At 39.4% G+C, this 17,654-nt stretch overlaps 1 protein-coding gene across 10 annotated transcripts in view; it reads left to right on the top strand.

Annotated features, from left to right (window-relative positions):
* Positions 1–17,612, top strand: part of LOC115343670 (ABI family member 3 binding protein) — a 170,152-nt gene extending 152,540 nt beyond the window's left edge. For all 10 annotated transcript variants that reach the window (XM_030019930.1, XM_030019928.1, XM_030019922.1 and 7 more), the window contains 5 exons: positions 7,268–7,347; positions 8,827–8,856; positions 9,854–10,015; positions 13,925–14,038; positions 16,228–17,612. In XM_030019930.1, the coding sequence (XP_029875790.1) occupies positions 7,268–7,347; positions 8,827–8,856; positions 9,854–10,015; positions 13,925–14,038; positions 16,228–16,343 (502 nt within the window). In that variant the 3' untranslated portion in view covers positions 16,344–17,612. The remainder of the gene's footprint in view (positions 1–7,267; positions 7,348–8,826; positions 8,857–9,853; positions 10,016–13,924; positions 14,039–16,227) is intronic.
* The last annotated feature ends 42 nt before the right edge of the window (positions 17,613–17,654 follow it).

The following is a 17,654-nucleotide window of genomic DNA, read 5'->3' as shown; positions in this document are numbered from 1 at the left end:
AGTTCTTGAAACTGCTACTCATCCTGGCACTAAGCTGCTGTCTGGGTCCAGTCTAGAATTCTGTTTCATTTCATGAGATATTTTGCTTTTGACTGTAACTTTTACCTGAAATCTCTCAAAGCATGTGGTATGGTTATGCTATGTGAGCTAGATAACTATATATATCCTTCTTATACAGATAGTTAATTAGATATAACTGGTGCCTGAAGAGGAAAACTTTCTCTTGTTTTATGAATGTCTTCTACTTAAGTGTTTCTATTATAGATGTGCTTCTGTGATCTAATAATCACATATACACAACTGTTGATTACAACTTTGTACTGTAGTTAGCTTTTGTTACCCTTTGTGTTATTTCCAAGAATTTTAGAGTAGATCCAGGTCACATTTCACTCAGCCCTCTTTTCAGTATCACCCTTAAACACACACCCAATTTTATGCAGTTTTTGCTGTCTTTATCCTTCAATTAGTCCTTCACCTGTTAAATGAGTGAAATAGCCAAATTCTATTCATCCTTCTTTTTTCTAGTTAGTCTGAAGCAAGTGCTGAGCTACTCAGTTTTTACTCTGTTCAGGCAGTGAGTGTAATTACTGTGCTTGTTGATCGACCCGAGCAACCTAATGCAGCTTTTAAGTCAGCCCTGTTGTCAAAAGGGGCCTGGACCAGATGACCTTCATAGGTGCCTTCCAACCTAAATTATTGTGTGGTTGTACCTTAAGGGTAGTTTCTGATCTTGTAAATCTCAATTTCGCCCATTTTCTTTAATGCAGGTCGAGGTGGTTTTGTATGTTAATGCAAGTGTCATGCATTTCTTAGCAAAGAAATATGAGAGAAAGGGATGCACTAGTATGAACTAACCTGTCAATTTAATTTTTCATTCTCCACATGGAAATTCTGAAATTTTTATACTGAGAAAACTGTCACAGTTTTCTTTTGAGAAATGTACCATTCATTCCACTTGGAAAACAGTCAAACCTAAACTACAAGACTGATCATTTTGGTCAAAGCAATTACAGTCTAGCTTCCAAGCAGTCATTTGAGGAGTGAGACCTGTAATATTCCATCTAACTTGTCATACAGGGTCCTTGGTTTTGCATTTCATTATAAGGCTGCTCACACTGGAACTCCTAGTTTCATTGGCATACCCAGGACGTTGTGCTCTTTACCTATTCTTAGTTTTACATTAGAAACTGCCCTTAAAAAGAAAGTATTGTAGTAACTTCTGCTATGATAATAGTCAAGCAAGATCTCCCATGTGTGAGTCAAGGTAAGGTCATTATCCACAATTTTCAGTATTTCCCTCCTTGAGGTGCTTGTTTGTAATAAACTTTAAGAAGTCTGACATAGAAATGGGCTTACTATGGTTTTTGTTTTCTTCATTCTGTCTCCTGTGTAGTAATGATGTTGCTCATCTGCATCTTCCCCTTTGTTAAAATCAGTTTCATTGACCTGCAGTTTTTTCATGGACCATTCCTAGCCTAGAATATTAAATGCAGATGTTGTTATTTTTTTGCTTCCAATTCTATTTTCCTATTTCCAAAGGAATTTTAGGGGTTTGTTTTTGGTTTTTTTTACTATGTTTGGAGTTTCCTAACTCCTTAAAATTGATTTATTTTTTTAAGTGTTTCAGTCGTCTGATATGGTATCATTTTGACTTTTTCTGCTATTTCTGCTGGTTTCTCTTCCAAAATATGTAGTTCTTATTTCTGTATCTTGAAATATTATTTTTTTTAAATAGGTGTACGTTTCCTCTTTCATTCTGGTGGTTTGTTTAAGGGCAATTAAGTTCATAGCACATACCACTAGTGTCCAGGAAACATTGCAGCACTAATTTCTATACAAGCCTTCAAAGAAGAGTCTGAATATTGTTGAAAACAGTTCTCATGCATGTTTCTGTTGGCAGTAATCGGAAGGTAGTAAAGAAAATTATTAAGACTGCAGTCAGCAATGTGCCAGATAGCTCTGGGGAGGTTCAGGTAGCCATTAAAGGATGTGTCCCGCCAGCCTGCTGGTGTAGATTTTTAATAGAAAAAAAGTATTAATAAGAAACAAAAAGCCTGTGATGCTTGCATTCCACAGCTTTGTAAAACTTCTCTTTAGGTATTGATCCTTTGCCGGATTAAGTAGTTTGGTGATTTCAAATATACTTCTCTCCTTTTTAAAAACATTTTGAGTGGTGTCTTTTGGACTTCTGGGTTACATTGTGTCCCAAGGCAAAGTATATTTCCAGCTATGAGGTCTCTTGAGGAATATAAATAACAGGAAATGTTAAAAAAAAAAAAAAAAAAAAAAAAAAAAAATCCAAGGCCCCCCAGAAAAACCAACAAAAAAAACCCCCAACCAACCAAAACTGTGAAGTAAACATGAAATGTCTAGGATATATGCATGTACCAAACTGTTTTTATCAAAGAATCATAGAATCACAGAATGGTTTGGGTTGGAAGGGACCTTTAAAGGTCATCTAGTCCAACCCCCCTGCAATGAGCAGGGACATCTTCAACTAGATCAGTTATTATAATGTGTGTAGATGATTTCCTTCATAAGTTTTTTCATATGTCTTACAAAAGGTATGAAACAAAAAAAGAGAACGTCACTATAATTTACTCAAAGGCCATACCAAGTAAGTCTTCAACCCTCTACTGAATAAGTTTTTTGTGCACTTACACACAGTAATTCATACCTGCCTGCTCATGCTGTTATTACCATTATCTAGTATTGTTTTGTATTGCAGTTAGCACCCAAAATGTGCTAATCACATACCAGAAAAAAAATCTACCAATGCAGAGAGCTTACCTTTTGTTAACAGCAAGGGTCAAGAAATGAGAACTACAGTGAAAGTTGCAATGCAGAAAAATGCAGAAAGTGGCAGAAAAATGCTGGAGTTTTATGTACTCTGTATTACGAAAGTAACAGATTTTTGTATGAAATTGCTGTTGATGTCAGGGTTCGTGGGTAAGCATTTCCCGTTTCTCTCAGCCCTTCTTCCAACTTGATTAGGAGAAAGACTTCTCAAACAGGCCCAGCACTTTTTTCTTTCTTTTTTTGTTCCGTTCTGTTAAACCTAGTTTTATTTGCTATGTCTGGTCATACTGTTATCCAAGCACACTCTGCAGAGATGGAGCAGGTCTATATGTTGAGACAGTCCTGCATGATTGTCATCTAACCACCAGTATGTCCCCAGCAATTGACCAGTCCCGGGGCTGCACTCAGCTGCTCCAGTCCTCCTATTATGGTGAAAATCTCTCTTCACCTATTTTCAGTTCTGCAATCTTCGGTCTTCTCTTTTTGCATGATTCGAAAAATGCAGGAGCAGCTGTGTCTGCCAACGTTCCATGTGGAATAGCGATTTCCTATGGTGGAAAAATATGCTCTGCACAGTAATTACTGTAAGTCAAGTCCATTTAATCTGCACAAGGGCTTTTATTGTCTTCTGCAGTTTGGGAGGATTTGGGAGGCCTAGTCTCCAAAGTTTGTAGGATAGCAATCTTATAGATGTTAGAGGTGTGACACATGTTAGATTACTGCATATATTAGGGTTTTGGCATCATAGGCACACAGATATAAAGATGGAATATAGACTGCAGTTCCTCATGAAAAAGTCTAGCTGAGAGGTAGACATGGGATAATCATTACATAGCTTTCCTATTTCCTTGTGTTAACTTTATCCTACATACTTTCTTGACCCTCTAAGCATTCCCCCCTCCCCCTGCCCCCCTTGTGGTTTGTACAGAAGTGCACAAGATTGTAGCAAGTGCCCTTTTTTCACCATTTCCCATCTTTCACCTGACACAGAAAAAGGGAGACTTTAAATGGTTTTCTATGAAGAGACCCACACCATGGCTTTAAAATTACAGTTTGATCTGTAAACTCTATCAAATCGTGAGCTCAGTCTAACTTTTTCTTTCTCTCCCTTTCAGTTTTCAGTCAACTAGTCACTTCTCTCCATCTCCAAAAGTAGGTGGTGGTTGTTCTTGTACTGTTGCAGCCACTGCTATTGTTTCAGGATTTAATTTAGCAGAGGAAAGGAGCCTGTGATGCTTGGGCACCTGTAAAAACACCTACCATAAAACTATAGAATTGTATACATTTTAATTTAAAAAATTTGCTCTTTAACATTATTAATAGGAGGCTCCCCTAATTGACTAAGCTAAACTTTGGACATTTCTTTATTACTTTCCTTTTCTCAAATTTCATTTATATGTTTACATGAGCTGAAATCTCCATGTGTAGATTTTAGTTATTTCAATCTTGCCATAATTTTCCCAACTGTGGTTTGATTTTTCGCAGAGATCCTAGCGGTCCCTAGACCACAGTTTGAAAAACACTGCTTGGAAAATATTTAGTCTTCAGTTCTTGTTTTGGTCTTTTTATGGAGTTAGAGAATTGATGGGTCCAAGTTCATCGACTTAATTTTGGGGGGAACAGGACTGTTTCCTATGAAAAATGTTGCCTGATGCAACTCAAAGTAGGGCATATCAGCTCTGAGGACAATGTATTTGTACAAAAATCAGCAAAATGCTTAAATTTGTTTTAAAATCCTCCGCCGTTGCCCAGCTTGTGATTTTCTGCCTGACAGAGGCATGTAAATCCAGCTTGCGGAATCTGTGAAACCCTTATGTATTCAGGTGAGATCCAGATATGCTGACTGTAGATCTTTATCTTTAGTTCACACTTGGCCTGTGTCATTACTTTCCAAGTCCCTGTGGCTGCCCAGTCCTGTTCCATAAGAGCATTTCACCTGCTCAGTTTTTGTTCTTTCCTTGTAGCCAATTCTATGGAATCAAAAAACTCTAGGTCAGGAATCCTAGGGAGTGCTCTTCCTATTTCCCTTTTGATTTCATACAAAGGGACATAAACAGATTACTTTCGTCCATAAGGTCAAATCATGGACTCCCAGTAAAGCAGTAGAACATGACATGTTGAGCTCTCAATGATCAAAATTACAATAATAACTCTAGATAAGGTGTTCCTGCTGTGAAGGAAGCAGGAAAACTTCTTTGGAGTCTTTTATCTCTAGGCGTGCATTAATTTGTATGTTGACCGAAATGTATCTTCTAGCTATTACTTTAAAACACCCAGGGAATTAGCAAATCTTCATTTATGCTTCAGTGACTCTTCAGAAGGAATCTCCAACTGGTCTACTATAGTTCTCTGGATAAGGACCTTTCCTACCAGAGGAGAATACTTCTTGACCAAAAAAGTTACTCTGCCACATGACCAATGTGGATATTACCTGCTCAGATCCAATTTTTAAAAGCATGTATTTGTTTAAACAATTTGAAGTTGATCACAAAGAAGATTTTGTGTTTAGAATTTATTGTTTAATTTCTTATTCACTTAATGTCTCCTTCCTACAGTAGGGTAATATGAGTTGCTCAAAATGGTCTTGCAGCATGTTTGAATAAATGTTACTTTACTCCAAACAGACTTTTTAAAGCTCAAAACAAGCCCATGTTTCACTTAGAAATATCCACGAATTATCCACAATGCATCTGTTCAGCATACCAATCTTTGTATTTCCCTTAAAAAGAAAAGAAAACGCTAGAAATAAAGGCAATTGCTTATGTAAGCAATTTTGAAGTTAAATATTGTCTTAGAAGTACTGTGGATGGAAAACAGTTGCTTGGTACTGCATGATTAGTCCAGTGAGGTTAATTAGTGAGCTGTTCAGGTTTTGCAGGAGCCAAGAAGCAATGAGAGGTAATCCAAAGTTTGGATTGAATTATTTTGTCTCTTGTAGGGACTTGCAAATGGAGTTTACAAATTTCCAACCGTGCAGAGAGTGGTATGGTTTTTTTCTTTAGAAAATTGCTGTTTGGAAACAATTTCAGCAATACATTACAATGCTATGTTATAGTCATGAGCTACCAAGTTATCATTGGTAAGTGATCCTTCACGAGGCAAGAGCTGGATGTTTAGTTGCCCACTTCTGGGATTCTCATTTTGCTCTGTGTTTAGTCTCTAAGTTAGGGCCCGTCTTCCAGGCCTACAGTCCTTTTGAATCGTGTCCTATGGATCTCTCTCACTGATGAAAGAAGGCTCTGCGTTAAGAGATTCACCGTGTATGCACTCAAAGCATATGAAAAGTCTCTCTGTAGGTGGCATGCGTGGGACAGATTATTGCTTATAGCTCATGGGGAAGGCATGAAGAGGGTGCTGTTGACTGATGCTTTGGCATGGAGGGCATGCAGGTCCTATGGGGAGGCACTGAGCTGTTGCTGAGCAGTGAGAAATTCCCAGGTGCTGCCAGCCTGGAACCAGGAGAGCTGAGAAGCGGCTTGCTGGGATAGTGTGTGCTGGGAGGAAGGAAATACAGAATCTGTTCCTAGCTTTGCCCTTGATATAAGATCTTAACTGTGTCCAGTGTCCACCCTTGTAACTCCTTCTCCTGCCTCATCTGTCTGGTGTCTTCTGTGTAACATTTTTAGGTTTGCAACTATCTTTCAATAGCTGTTTACCTAGAGCTTCTAATTGAAAGTATAAGTTTCAGCTGAGCTGCAGAGTTAGAAACCACCTTGTCTTGCCTGTCCATCGAGTATTGAGGGGTGGGAGAGTCTTAAGCAGAGGAGCCTGGCTTGGATTTTTTTCTTCAATCTTGTTCCGTTTTCATAGTGCTGTGTTTGGTTCCCAACACAGCTGGGATGAAAAGAGATCATGAGATAACTACAGTACAGGCTGGTGTTGTGCGACATTACTATGAAAAGATAAGAAAGAGATGCTGCACAGTATCTTTTCATTACTTCATATATTTACTGTTAACATATATTCAAGCAATTGGATCTTTGCCTTGTCTGAGCTCCTGTCCTGGAAGACATGCCCTGTGTTTCACCACTGGCCCTGTCTGTCACTGCTGGTGGGCCTGAGAAGCATTGAACTGGGGGTTTGTGTTCTTATGAATGAAAAATGTGCAAATAAATAGCTCAATCTCTGCTTACGAGATTGCTTCTGACCTCACCTGAACTGCTCCCTTTGCCAGAACTGAAACTGCATGTGTGAGAGGAGACAGACTTAAACCAGTGGTGCATTAAATTGAACATTAATAGTACGTGTGCAAAGAATTATCAAAAGGACTGGTAAATTACGTGTTAAGAGAGGCCTTATACAGTTAGGACAAGAAATGTCTCAGTGTTTTCAGAGCAAGAAACGAGGCCTTTTTGTTCTTCTCCAGGAGGTGAGTAGCACCAAGGTGTGTGTTGGCAGTTGGCTTGCTCCAGACTCTGAAACAACGCTTGGTTTGCAAAATTTTAATCTCTTCTATTTTATTCCCCAGTTATGAATTCCACGTGAAACCTAGAAACCCTCTTGGTGAAGGTCCAAGTAGCAATGTTGTGGCATTCAATACTGAATCGGGTAAGAACTTCCAAAGGTCCGACCATCATTTACAGTAGCTCTAGTATCCATGTTTGTGGGATATATGAAAGGCTGTCTTGCTTCATTTTGCGCATTTGGTCTTGCTCTTTACTGTCTCCAGATTGGCTTTTTATTCCTGAGCATGTTAGTGTAGTGCGTGGAAGATCAGCCTGAGATCAGGGCTGTACCGTGTGAGGATGTAAGGTGGCCAGATGGCAGGAGGAAAAAACAGGAGCACAGAGAATTTGTCTGGTGTTCATTATGAAGAAATTAACTTCATCCTTAGAGAAGGCTTAGTCATTTAAGATTAATATTCCTGACCTTTTTGTATCTATCAGAGTCATTAATGACTTCTGGATGGGGAACATAAGGTTTTTCTTTGGGCTGATGTGTTTATAGGCACTTTTGCTACCTGTTCAATAAGGCTGCTGTATAATAATGATGTCTTTTGGCTGAAATAAGCATTGAGAAATAGCAGTTGGGAAGAGTCGATGTCCCAGCATGTCCTCTTCCATCCTGTTTACTCTCCTCTAAAACTGTTAGAGGTGTATACAGGCCTATTTTGACCATTGGTTGGTTCCCAAGTTAAGTCCTATCTGACTCATAAGTGAAAATCAGAGAGTGCCTTTGCTTTCCCTATTGCAGTTCCCCATGAGGCTAACTGTAGTTGACTTGCTGACTTTATACAAGCAAGATACCATCTTTTGTGTAGAAGTGTTTATTGCTTGATAGTACTTAAGGACCCTATAAAACACAAAATGGATTTAGCCTTTTTAAAAGGACTTTTTCAATCTGTGTTTTGAGTCAGGTGTAATAATATCATAATCCTCATCTAGTGCTGTCACTGATGGATGAGAGTTTTGGCTGAGCAAGGGATTAGTCAGGGAGGAGTTCAGACTATGCCACACATATTTAAAAACTGTGAATACACTCTTTGTAATCCTAGATTGTTAAAACTGAAAAAATGTTTATGCCAAGTGCAGTTTTCATGAATGACAAGGCTTATGTTCTGTCTCCTATTTAGCTTGGACACATTAAGCGGTCAGTTTTATTTTTTCTTAATTGCACACCTCCATTTCTCGCTTCTGGGCTTTCATAGCCAAGTTTTGTGTAGCAGGTATCACAGAGGGATAATTTTTATTATTTAAGTTTTGAAATTGAAATTTTAAAAAAGATGCAGTGGAATTGTTTTTTGCTGATTACAGGTTTAAACTCTTGTTCTTACTAGAACTGTGTTTGACTGGTATTGTCCCATAAGTAAAATTTTTAAAAGCTCGTTGATACTGTAGTTTCACATAAGCAATATATTTCTTTTCTTGTAATTTAATACAGAAGTGAACATTGCTTCCAAAACTCTTTCTGTTTCACAAATTACAGCTTATGTCAACTGTAGAAAATCACTTACCAATGCTTTTCCATTGAAATATTGGGAAAGTTCATTTTACAGTGTCTGATTGAATGTTTGTTTTCTTCCCCCAGCGGACCCAAGAGTAAGTGAGCCAATTTCAGGTAAGCCTTTTATGTATAGTGTAGTGTCTTCTGATAAGGACTTTTTTCAGAAATGAGATAGCATAATTTTACAAGGGGGGTGGCTGTACTGCACCAATTAAATGAGTTATGGAATCACAGCGTTCACACACGATTTCACGCCTTCCACCCATACCCCTGGTAAGGAATTCATGCCAGGCTGATTGTTTACCTGAGCGGAACGCAATCAATGTGATGTGGTGCTCCCATGGCAGCTGGGATGGCTTCAAACCAATGTACACAAATGAGCCAAGGACAGCCTCATATTTTCTCAGCCTTGTCATTAAAGTGAAAGAAAGCTCTGTAAAATGAATAAGCTACTCCACACTTCTTAAGTGAGTTAACAGAGCACAACTCAGAGGATACTATTTATCCACCATTGCGTTTTAGAAAATTTTTCTGCTTCTGAAGGCTTGATCCTGCTCTGCTTTAGGCCACTTACAAGACTCTTGCTGTCTTCGGTGGGAGGTGGACTGAGCTTCTGAAGAACAGCTGGGCTTGCTCAAGCAAATTGGGCTGCTTTTTGCATTTGTAATGGACATCACTTTGACAAACACTGAGACACCATTTCTTTCCACATAATTCATGACACTTAATTTTTATGTGTATTTTTGTTAAATCACATACAGTTTGCTGCAGACCGTCCTGGCTTGAACCCACTGAAAAACAGTGACTGTATCACACACTTTGTAAATGAGAGTTTTGCCAACACACAGACATTGTCCCCCTAACAAGGCCCTAGAATGAGCTTATTCCAAACTGGCACCACACACAGAGAGCAGAAGCAGTTCACTGTATCAATCATATCTGCACCCTTTGGTGCTTCCCTGAAATATCTTTCATGTTCAAAATGCAGGTGACTGGTGCCACGGTACGTTTTGCTCCATCAAGGTTTCTAATTCTATTTATTTGAACATACTTGTCGCCCGTAATTCTGTATGCAGCATCATACTTCAGCCTCTTTCTTCCTCTCCTGCAGTGGGAAAGGATGCTATCTGGACTGAAATCCCATTCAATTCAGACACCTATTCAGAATGCAAAGGGAAACAATACGTAAAAAGGACTTGGTATAAGAAGTTCGTAGGTGTGCAGCTGTGTAATTCGTTGAGATACAAGATATACCTCAGTGATTCACTTACAGGTAAGAGACATTCAAATCAGTGTTGTCCACATTATACACTCCTAAAGATAACATGGTTCCAGAACCGAGAGGTTTAACAAGACGAGCTCTGCTGAAGTGTGATCAGGTATGTTTAATCTAGTCCATAGACAGATTAATCATAAACAGTAATCTGCTTGTGCTCAGTAATCATTGATGTGTTTGATACTGAATTTTCAGACTCGAGTTACTCCTCTGTCGTGATCATCTGATTTTAAATATCTGTTAGTATCCTGGGGGTCATACGGAAAATTGATAAAGATCAGGTCTCTGCCAGTGAATAGCATATATTGTAAAGATGCCAAATTTGTGTTTAAAGGGTAGCCTGGAATAGTTCTTAATTAGAGGATTAGGACCTAATTTTAGACCAGGATTAGACTCAGTCATTCCCATCCCATTTGGTAAACAGCTGGTTACTTCATTACTGTGAGGCTTATAAATATGTAATTTCAACTCTAGTCAACAGCTTTTACTCACCTGCTTTGACATTTTCGTTTTGTTTTCAAATTACCCATTTTTGCTTATAATCTCTTTTTCCTCCCCTTCTTTTTCTTATATTATGTTTTATTACTAACAGCAGCCTCCTGGCCTTATCTTCTCAAGTTTTGTTCAGTCTTAAGGTCACTAGAGTGTGATGTATTTAAGACCTGAATCAAGTGACACATGCTGTGTGTAAGCTGGGGAAACAGCCTGTAAAAGGTGTTTTTCAGTTAGTTGATAGTTAAGCAGAACTTTGCATCTCCTGTAGATTGTACAAGCTATATTTAGAAACACGTTAATTTCTTATAATCTGTCCCAAGCTCCTGGCTTTCTTCTGTATGACGTCTTTTATCAGAGCTGCACGGTCAGCTCTATTACAATGGTATTAGTATGGCATCCAGAGCACAAAGAGTGTAACACAACTGTGTATGGGAAATGTCTTTTGAGTGCAAGTTAGGCAGTACATTCATCACATTGGATTGAATTAACTAGGAGAAACTGTGGCTGAAAGAATCAACTTTCATAACCCAAAGATGCCCCATCTCAGAGCTCGGCACGTCACAGGAGCAGCAGGGCTCTGGTCTCTCTGTATGTAGGAACATGGAAAGAAAAGAGTAGGGGAGTGTAAGGCAGCCCGTGCCGATATAATTTTAAGCTGCCGGGCCTTGCACCCGGCACCATTCTCCCGTGAGCAGAGAAGGAAGGAAAGCCCTGTCGTTAATAGTAAGTACAATACCTCATACGTAAATAATATCTTGGCAATTACGTGAACAAAAGAGACTGTTTTGAACAGAGGTATCATTCATTCAACTGTTGCTGTACTAACCAGCTGTGATCAAATGACAAACACTGGCAATGAGGCATAGTGTATCACAAAACCAGCCAGTCGAGGAAATAGCAGTGCTAATCTAGCAGGACTAGACTTCAGCCCTAAATCAAGTGAATTAACAGTGCAGTGAAAGCTACTTCAATCTGAGTAGAAAAGTTTAATATATCAGGAGCCCATTTTCCTATTTTCATTAGATTGTTTTTGTTCTCGTTGGAAGGGCCGTGATTTAACTTCGCTGCAGAAAGATGATGGTAGCCACATTGTATTCATTATACTTGCTAAGCCTGGTTCTTGCACTTGAATTGTTACACCCAGTGCTGAGCAGTTGTCACAATATTTGAAAGAACTGAAATATTTATGTAGAAGGAAAGTTGCTTTTCCCCCGTTTCCTAACTGAGACTGCCATGGCACAGGCCTCTATATGCGAGTGAGAAAGTTTCCAAATTGAAGTCAAACTGTGCTCTGATGTGTTTCGCTGTCACACCTTGTCTCATCGTGCCCCCGAGGCCAGCGGAAGCGTATCTGCTAGCACCAGCCAGCTGGGCAATGTGTGCCAGTAGCGAAGGGCTGCGCTGAGGTCTGAGTTCCACCTTACGCTGAAAATATCTTCCAAAGCTTTGCTGTTTAAGCAGCGTAATGATCTTGAAATTCGGGTGCGTTGTACACATGCTGTTGTATAAGGTAGCCAACAACCATATCTTTGCATGCTGGTTTTTAGCATGAATTTATACTTCCAGTGTTGCAGAATTCACAATGTATAAAACAAAGATGGTATCTAACTTTCTTAAGACCACCCATATGGGAACACTGGAAACAAAAAATAATTTACTTTATGCTAGAATTGCTATCCCCAAAAGAGAAAGATTAATCTTTCATTTGTTAGCTGAATGTTTTTAAGTGTGTTCCTTTATTATGGAACGAATTGGGCAGTAAGAATTTAATAGTCACTGAGAATACTGCTAATTTATGTATAGCAATTGTTTGAATTATGCATAGGTTACGCTGTGGGCCAGAAGAATATGTATGTATCTGAAAGTTACTGTTCTTGTGTTGGCCATAAAAATATCTGTTTTATTCTGTCTCTCATGAAGAAAAACTGATCTACGTTACACATGCCAGGACTGTTCTATAAACCAGCATCTACTGCTGACCTCATTTAACAGTCCTCCAGAGCAGTCACTGTAGGCATTCCAGAAAAGCAGGCCACCTAAAAAAAAGTATTTATTGAGGGGAGGAAAAAAATAAATTCTAAGTGTGACCTTCAACAGCCATGGAAAAAAAAATGCCGTTTTGGGCAGCCTGAATGTTCTTAATTTCAGACCAAAAAATGGCTGAGAGGAACTCCCTCTGACCAGTTCTCCTATGGAAAAAACATGCCTGCAGCCAAAACTAGATAGTAATAAATAACTTTCTAAAGCTAGAGAAGAACTGCATGCACAGAGACCGTCAACTGGAGGTGAGAATTTCTGGCAAAGTATTGATCAGATCACAAAAATATGAGACAGTTTATTGGTAGGCTGCTCTTTTATTAATTGCACTTTAGGGAACAGTATTATAAGCCACCTCACCATCTCTCAAATGGCCAGACTGGCACAGATTCAAGGCTACAGGACACCCAACATCTAATGAGTAACTGGACTTTCTGCTTAGCTTATACCCGAGTACTGAGCCTACTTCGAAATGCTCTCACCTTTTCTTTCAACCTCACAACCAAAGGTTGAACATATTAAGAACAAGTGCTGTGAAAGGAGTTTAGAAAAAAAAGGGTAAGTTTATCTGAAAATGTTTCCTGCCAAGGCTTGGGGAGAGAATGTAGCATGCTTTCCTCCATCTTCTGAACTGAATTTTCCTAATGTCTTGCAATTCAAATCAGTAAGTAAAAACATCTCTGTCAAAACTCCTTCACTGTGAGTCCTCTTGTTAAACAGGGTAAGCACAGCCCGTACCGTCAGCACACGCCGCATGGGGCACTTGAGGCCTTGTTTTCTACTCAGTTGCAGTCAAGTGTCCTGTTAAGCAATCCTGCAAATAAATACATGGGCACACTTCACGCTCTGGATAAGCAGTTACTATACCGAGGTCATCTGTTTGTTAAAGGATATCACTTGCACATACATGTTGTAAAAATACGATGATTTATATAACAGGCCTTGGCTGTGTTATGAGGTGGTCTATAAAAAACATCTTTGAAGGTACTGGAGGGTTCCTGACAGGGAACCAAACCTCCCTTCCATTCAAATCACCAATAAAACTTACCTCATTTTTGATACAATCAGGATGAGGTTCTAGGTAATAACAGAATTTCACTTACTGTATGAAATGTAGGGAGGAGAAAAATTACATTCAGGCATAGATTTTGGCCAGGAATGGGGCACTTTTGTCTACAGCCATGAGCACTGTACTTGGAGTATGCACATAATGTTCAAATTACAGCTGTAGATCCTGAGAGGAAAAGAATTGTAGCATTCACCTTGGCTTCCCCACAGAGCGAAGAGCACAGCCCATTGCCTCCGGTAGTTTTTGGAAATAGCCCTCACTAAACTGGGTACGGATTTTCAACTTTGCTGCTTCTTTGCTTTCAGGAAAATTTTATAACATAGGAGACCAGAGGGGCCATGGAGAAGATCACTGCCAATTTGTAGACTCATTCTTAGATGGAAGGACAGGGCAGCAAGAAGATCTACCAGTCAAAGATGGTAATTCCTTACGCCTGTTTCTGTAGCAAACTTTGGCAATTCCTTTGTCTGTTTCTTTTTTCCTGCCAGTGGATTCAGTGCCTGCTACTGGGGTGGGTGATGGAAAGGGACTACCTACCGGCTTTGCAGGCAGAAGAGAAATTGAGAAGTTTTTGAAGATGAACAATGACTTATTAAAAGAAGGTTATGACTTGGGTTCTATTAGGTAGTAAACAGCCTCTCTCCTGTTTAAAACATTCCAACAGATTATTCACAGTTGGTATTACATACTTAAACCCAACCACAAATTTGAGTTTGCAGAGAGGCATGAAGTGTTATGTTCAAACTAGCAAGGTTGATTTAAAGCGCAGTAAATCATCAGTTGGGCATTAAACAGCTTTGTTTAGTGCTAATGAGAAACTAAAAAGTTATTACTGGAAAATATAATTCATGCTGCAGTAATTCTGTGTGCACTAATTTGAACCGGGTGCCTAGAATTCCAGTCTGGTCTAAGTGGGCATGGGACTGGATGTCCCGAACGCAGCTGTGACCTGCCTGGCTGTTTTTCACATCTTGCTGAGGCTCGAGCATAAGAAAATTGTACTTCTGTCAGCTGAACTCCTGCCTTGCTTGTTTGCAGCAGTGCCAGGGTCAGGTATTCCATTCCCTTGTGGGGTAAGAACGCGGGCTGTATTGATACACACATGCATGCCGAGTGTGTCATGGATTATTTTACTGAGGAGAATATCAAAATGGTTTTCAGTACAATGTCAGTGTGTTGACCAACCTTCCTGTATGTAGTGCGTCGTTTATAAAACACCTCACAGAAGTACAGAAATGTGTCAAGGTAGGTGTGGGAGATTAAAGTGAAGTGCCTAAATCTTTCACGTTTTTCTAAAAACAGAGTAGGTGAACAATCTGAAAGGTGTTTGTGTATATGATTTGGGTTTTGTTTGATTTTTTTTAAAGAGGGCTTTGCTTTCCCTTTCCCAGTCAGTGTTGCCCATTTGTAAAGGTATTTTCTTTGTGTAAGGGATTGTCTGAATCCAATTTGGTGTTGCCAGGACAGCAGACCTCTCAGTTGTACCAGATTGACTTTTTTTTAAAAAGATTTTATACATTAAAAAAAAAAAAAAAAAAAAACGCTTTTACATAAAAAGCTTGCTACCCCAGCTTAAAAAACATTTAAAACCGATTTGTTTTCAGCGACTGGATTTAATTGAGTGGATTCATGAGTTACATTCATTTTTAGAAGAAAACAGAAACAAAAAAAAAACGCCAACAAAACAAACAAACAAGCAAAAAAAGCCCCCACCTTTTCTGTAGCTTATATTTCTAGTAAATGAACTGAACAGAGGAAAGAAGAGACAGATTGTCCATTGCTGCTCAGTTCCTTCCTGGCTGCACCAAGCTGAGTTCTGTTCAAACCAGAATTAACTACATACATTTGACCTGAAGCGCAGGGAGGGAATCATGACTGCTGCAGCATATTAGTTGCAGAACAATATTTTTTGTGTGTGTGCGTGCGCGCGCATGCACACATGTGCGTTTGCACATCTGTGTGTGCAGACATGCATGCTTTAGCCACACATACATTTCTGATGATCAGGTTGGACTCAGCACTTATTGCTCACTTTAATTTTTAACTTAACATTAATTGTTTGAAGGGGAAGCACGCGTATTGTTGTACAGAACAGCTTGAAAGCAGGAGCTATGATCTTTGGCTTAGGGATGGGGAGATAGTGTGAAATATCCCCAACTGTCAAGTTTTATTTAGGTTCACTGCAGTGTTAAGGCTACTGCAGCGGAGACTATTTAATCATCACAACTTTGCAAGGCGGAACCGCCTGCTGTTCAGAGAAGACCCCCGCAGCAGCCAGAGGGGGGAAGGCGGGGGCACTGGCCTCACCTTGCCAGCACCATTGGGTGCCAGGATCACCAGGTCTCCAGGGCAGGGAGGCTTCACCTCCCCTGCTCTGGGCTGCGGCAATCCCAAGCGCTTCTGCTTTTGTTCGAGTTGGGTGGACAAATGCCAGCTGTTCCAGAGCCGCTCATCAATGGAGGGGCAGCAGACCTGTTTGTGGCAGATGGGTTAATGGCTTAGTGACTAGTTTAGCCATTAACTGAATTGTATACAGACTTCCCGGGGAACTCAAAGGAAGGTAATGTCAGAGGGCTTTCTGCAAACAATACTCTGTTCTCTGTTCCAGGATTTTTCAGGGCAGTTCGTCAGGAACCTGTCAAATTTGGAAAAATAGGCGGAGAGACTCACATTAACTATGTTCGCTGGTATGAGTGTGGAACATCAATACCTGGGAAATGGTAGATGCGAGACGAACTTGGTGAAAAGGCCCAGTGCTTCCCACCCCCGCCCGACTGCCCAACGCAGGCTCAAAGGTGGAAAGGTTTATGGTATGCCTGGCACTTTAGTACGTCTGCTGATGTGCAAGGGTTTATACAAGTCTAATGCCAATACTGCATTAATTGTGTAATAGCGTAGGCTGCTTACTGTAGTTATCCAGTTTTACAAATTTGTTTTTAGGTTAAAAAAATCCCAAACAGGCTAGGGACATGTTGTAGGATAATGTATAGGGAAGCTGGCTCCCTATTCTTGAGGTATGGTTTATATGGTATTTTAAAAGATACGGTGTGTATATTATTTATCACAATGTTGTAATAAATGTTTAAGGCACAGTTATGACAGTTGGTCATGGAACGCAATGTGCATTACTTTTTAAATATTCACTGGTCGTCTTATAATGTTGAGTGCCATAAGCTACCTGTCCAGATAGATAGATCTGTAATGTCTCCCCAGTCATAAATTATAGAAAAGACCCTACAATTTTTAATATCCTGCAACCAGTAAACTTGAAGTGCTTTCTCTTTACGTGTACAAACAGTTTATACTCCTGCCATAACGCTGAGGTAGGTTGCTATATGTGCAGCTTTAAACAATCAGGTTAGTGGTTTTTTTTCCATGTTTGTTTTCAAATGCTTCAGCTCCAGCAAAACAGTATGTTCCACCTATTGCTATGGCCTTAGAGCCACTGCCCACAAGCTTGGCAGCGGCTGGCTGGTGGGCTTGGCTTCCTCCAATTAAAGCAGACAGGTACATAGGTACACAGAATTAAAAAAATGAAACTGGCCTCTGCAGCTGTGGCTTTTCATGAAAATGTTGTTTTCTGAGACTTACTTACTGGTTCAAAAGCCAAATGTACGTACAGTGCAGGGGGGCTTGGAAAGATAAATGAAACAGGGAAAAAATAAGCTACAGGTTTATTTAATAAAAAAAAAATGCTTTAAAACATTGTTCATTAGGGAAATAGTGATAACTGAACTTTAAACTGCTTTACAGTCATTTTGATTAAAACCTCTCCCAAAGCTACTTGTTGTACTGCTTGAACATTTATGAACTAAATAAATAAAGAGATGTAGTTTTTTTTAAAGGTGTTATTCATTACATTACTAATGTATTGAAAAAACTATGAACAGGAACACCCAGATATATATATAGTAGAAATAGTCATTTATAGAAAATGCCTTATAAAGTACATTGCAGGTACACTGTACTCCTAATAAAATATTTTTTAATCAAGTGTTTTTCTTAGTGTTTTACATGAAAACAAATACTAGTTTC

This window comes from Aquila chrysaetos, chromosome 7 (genome assembly GCF_900496995.4).
Source record: "Aquila chrysaetos chrysaetos chromosome 7, bAquChr1.4, whole genome shotgun sequence".
Lineage (NCBI taxonomy): Eukaryota > Metazoa > Chordata > Aves > Accipitriformes > Accipitridae > Aquila > Aquila chrysaetos.
Note: the sequence above shows the minus strand (reverse complement) of the source record. Positions and strands in the feature narration are given on the sequence as shown.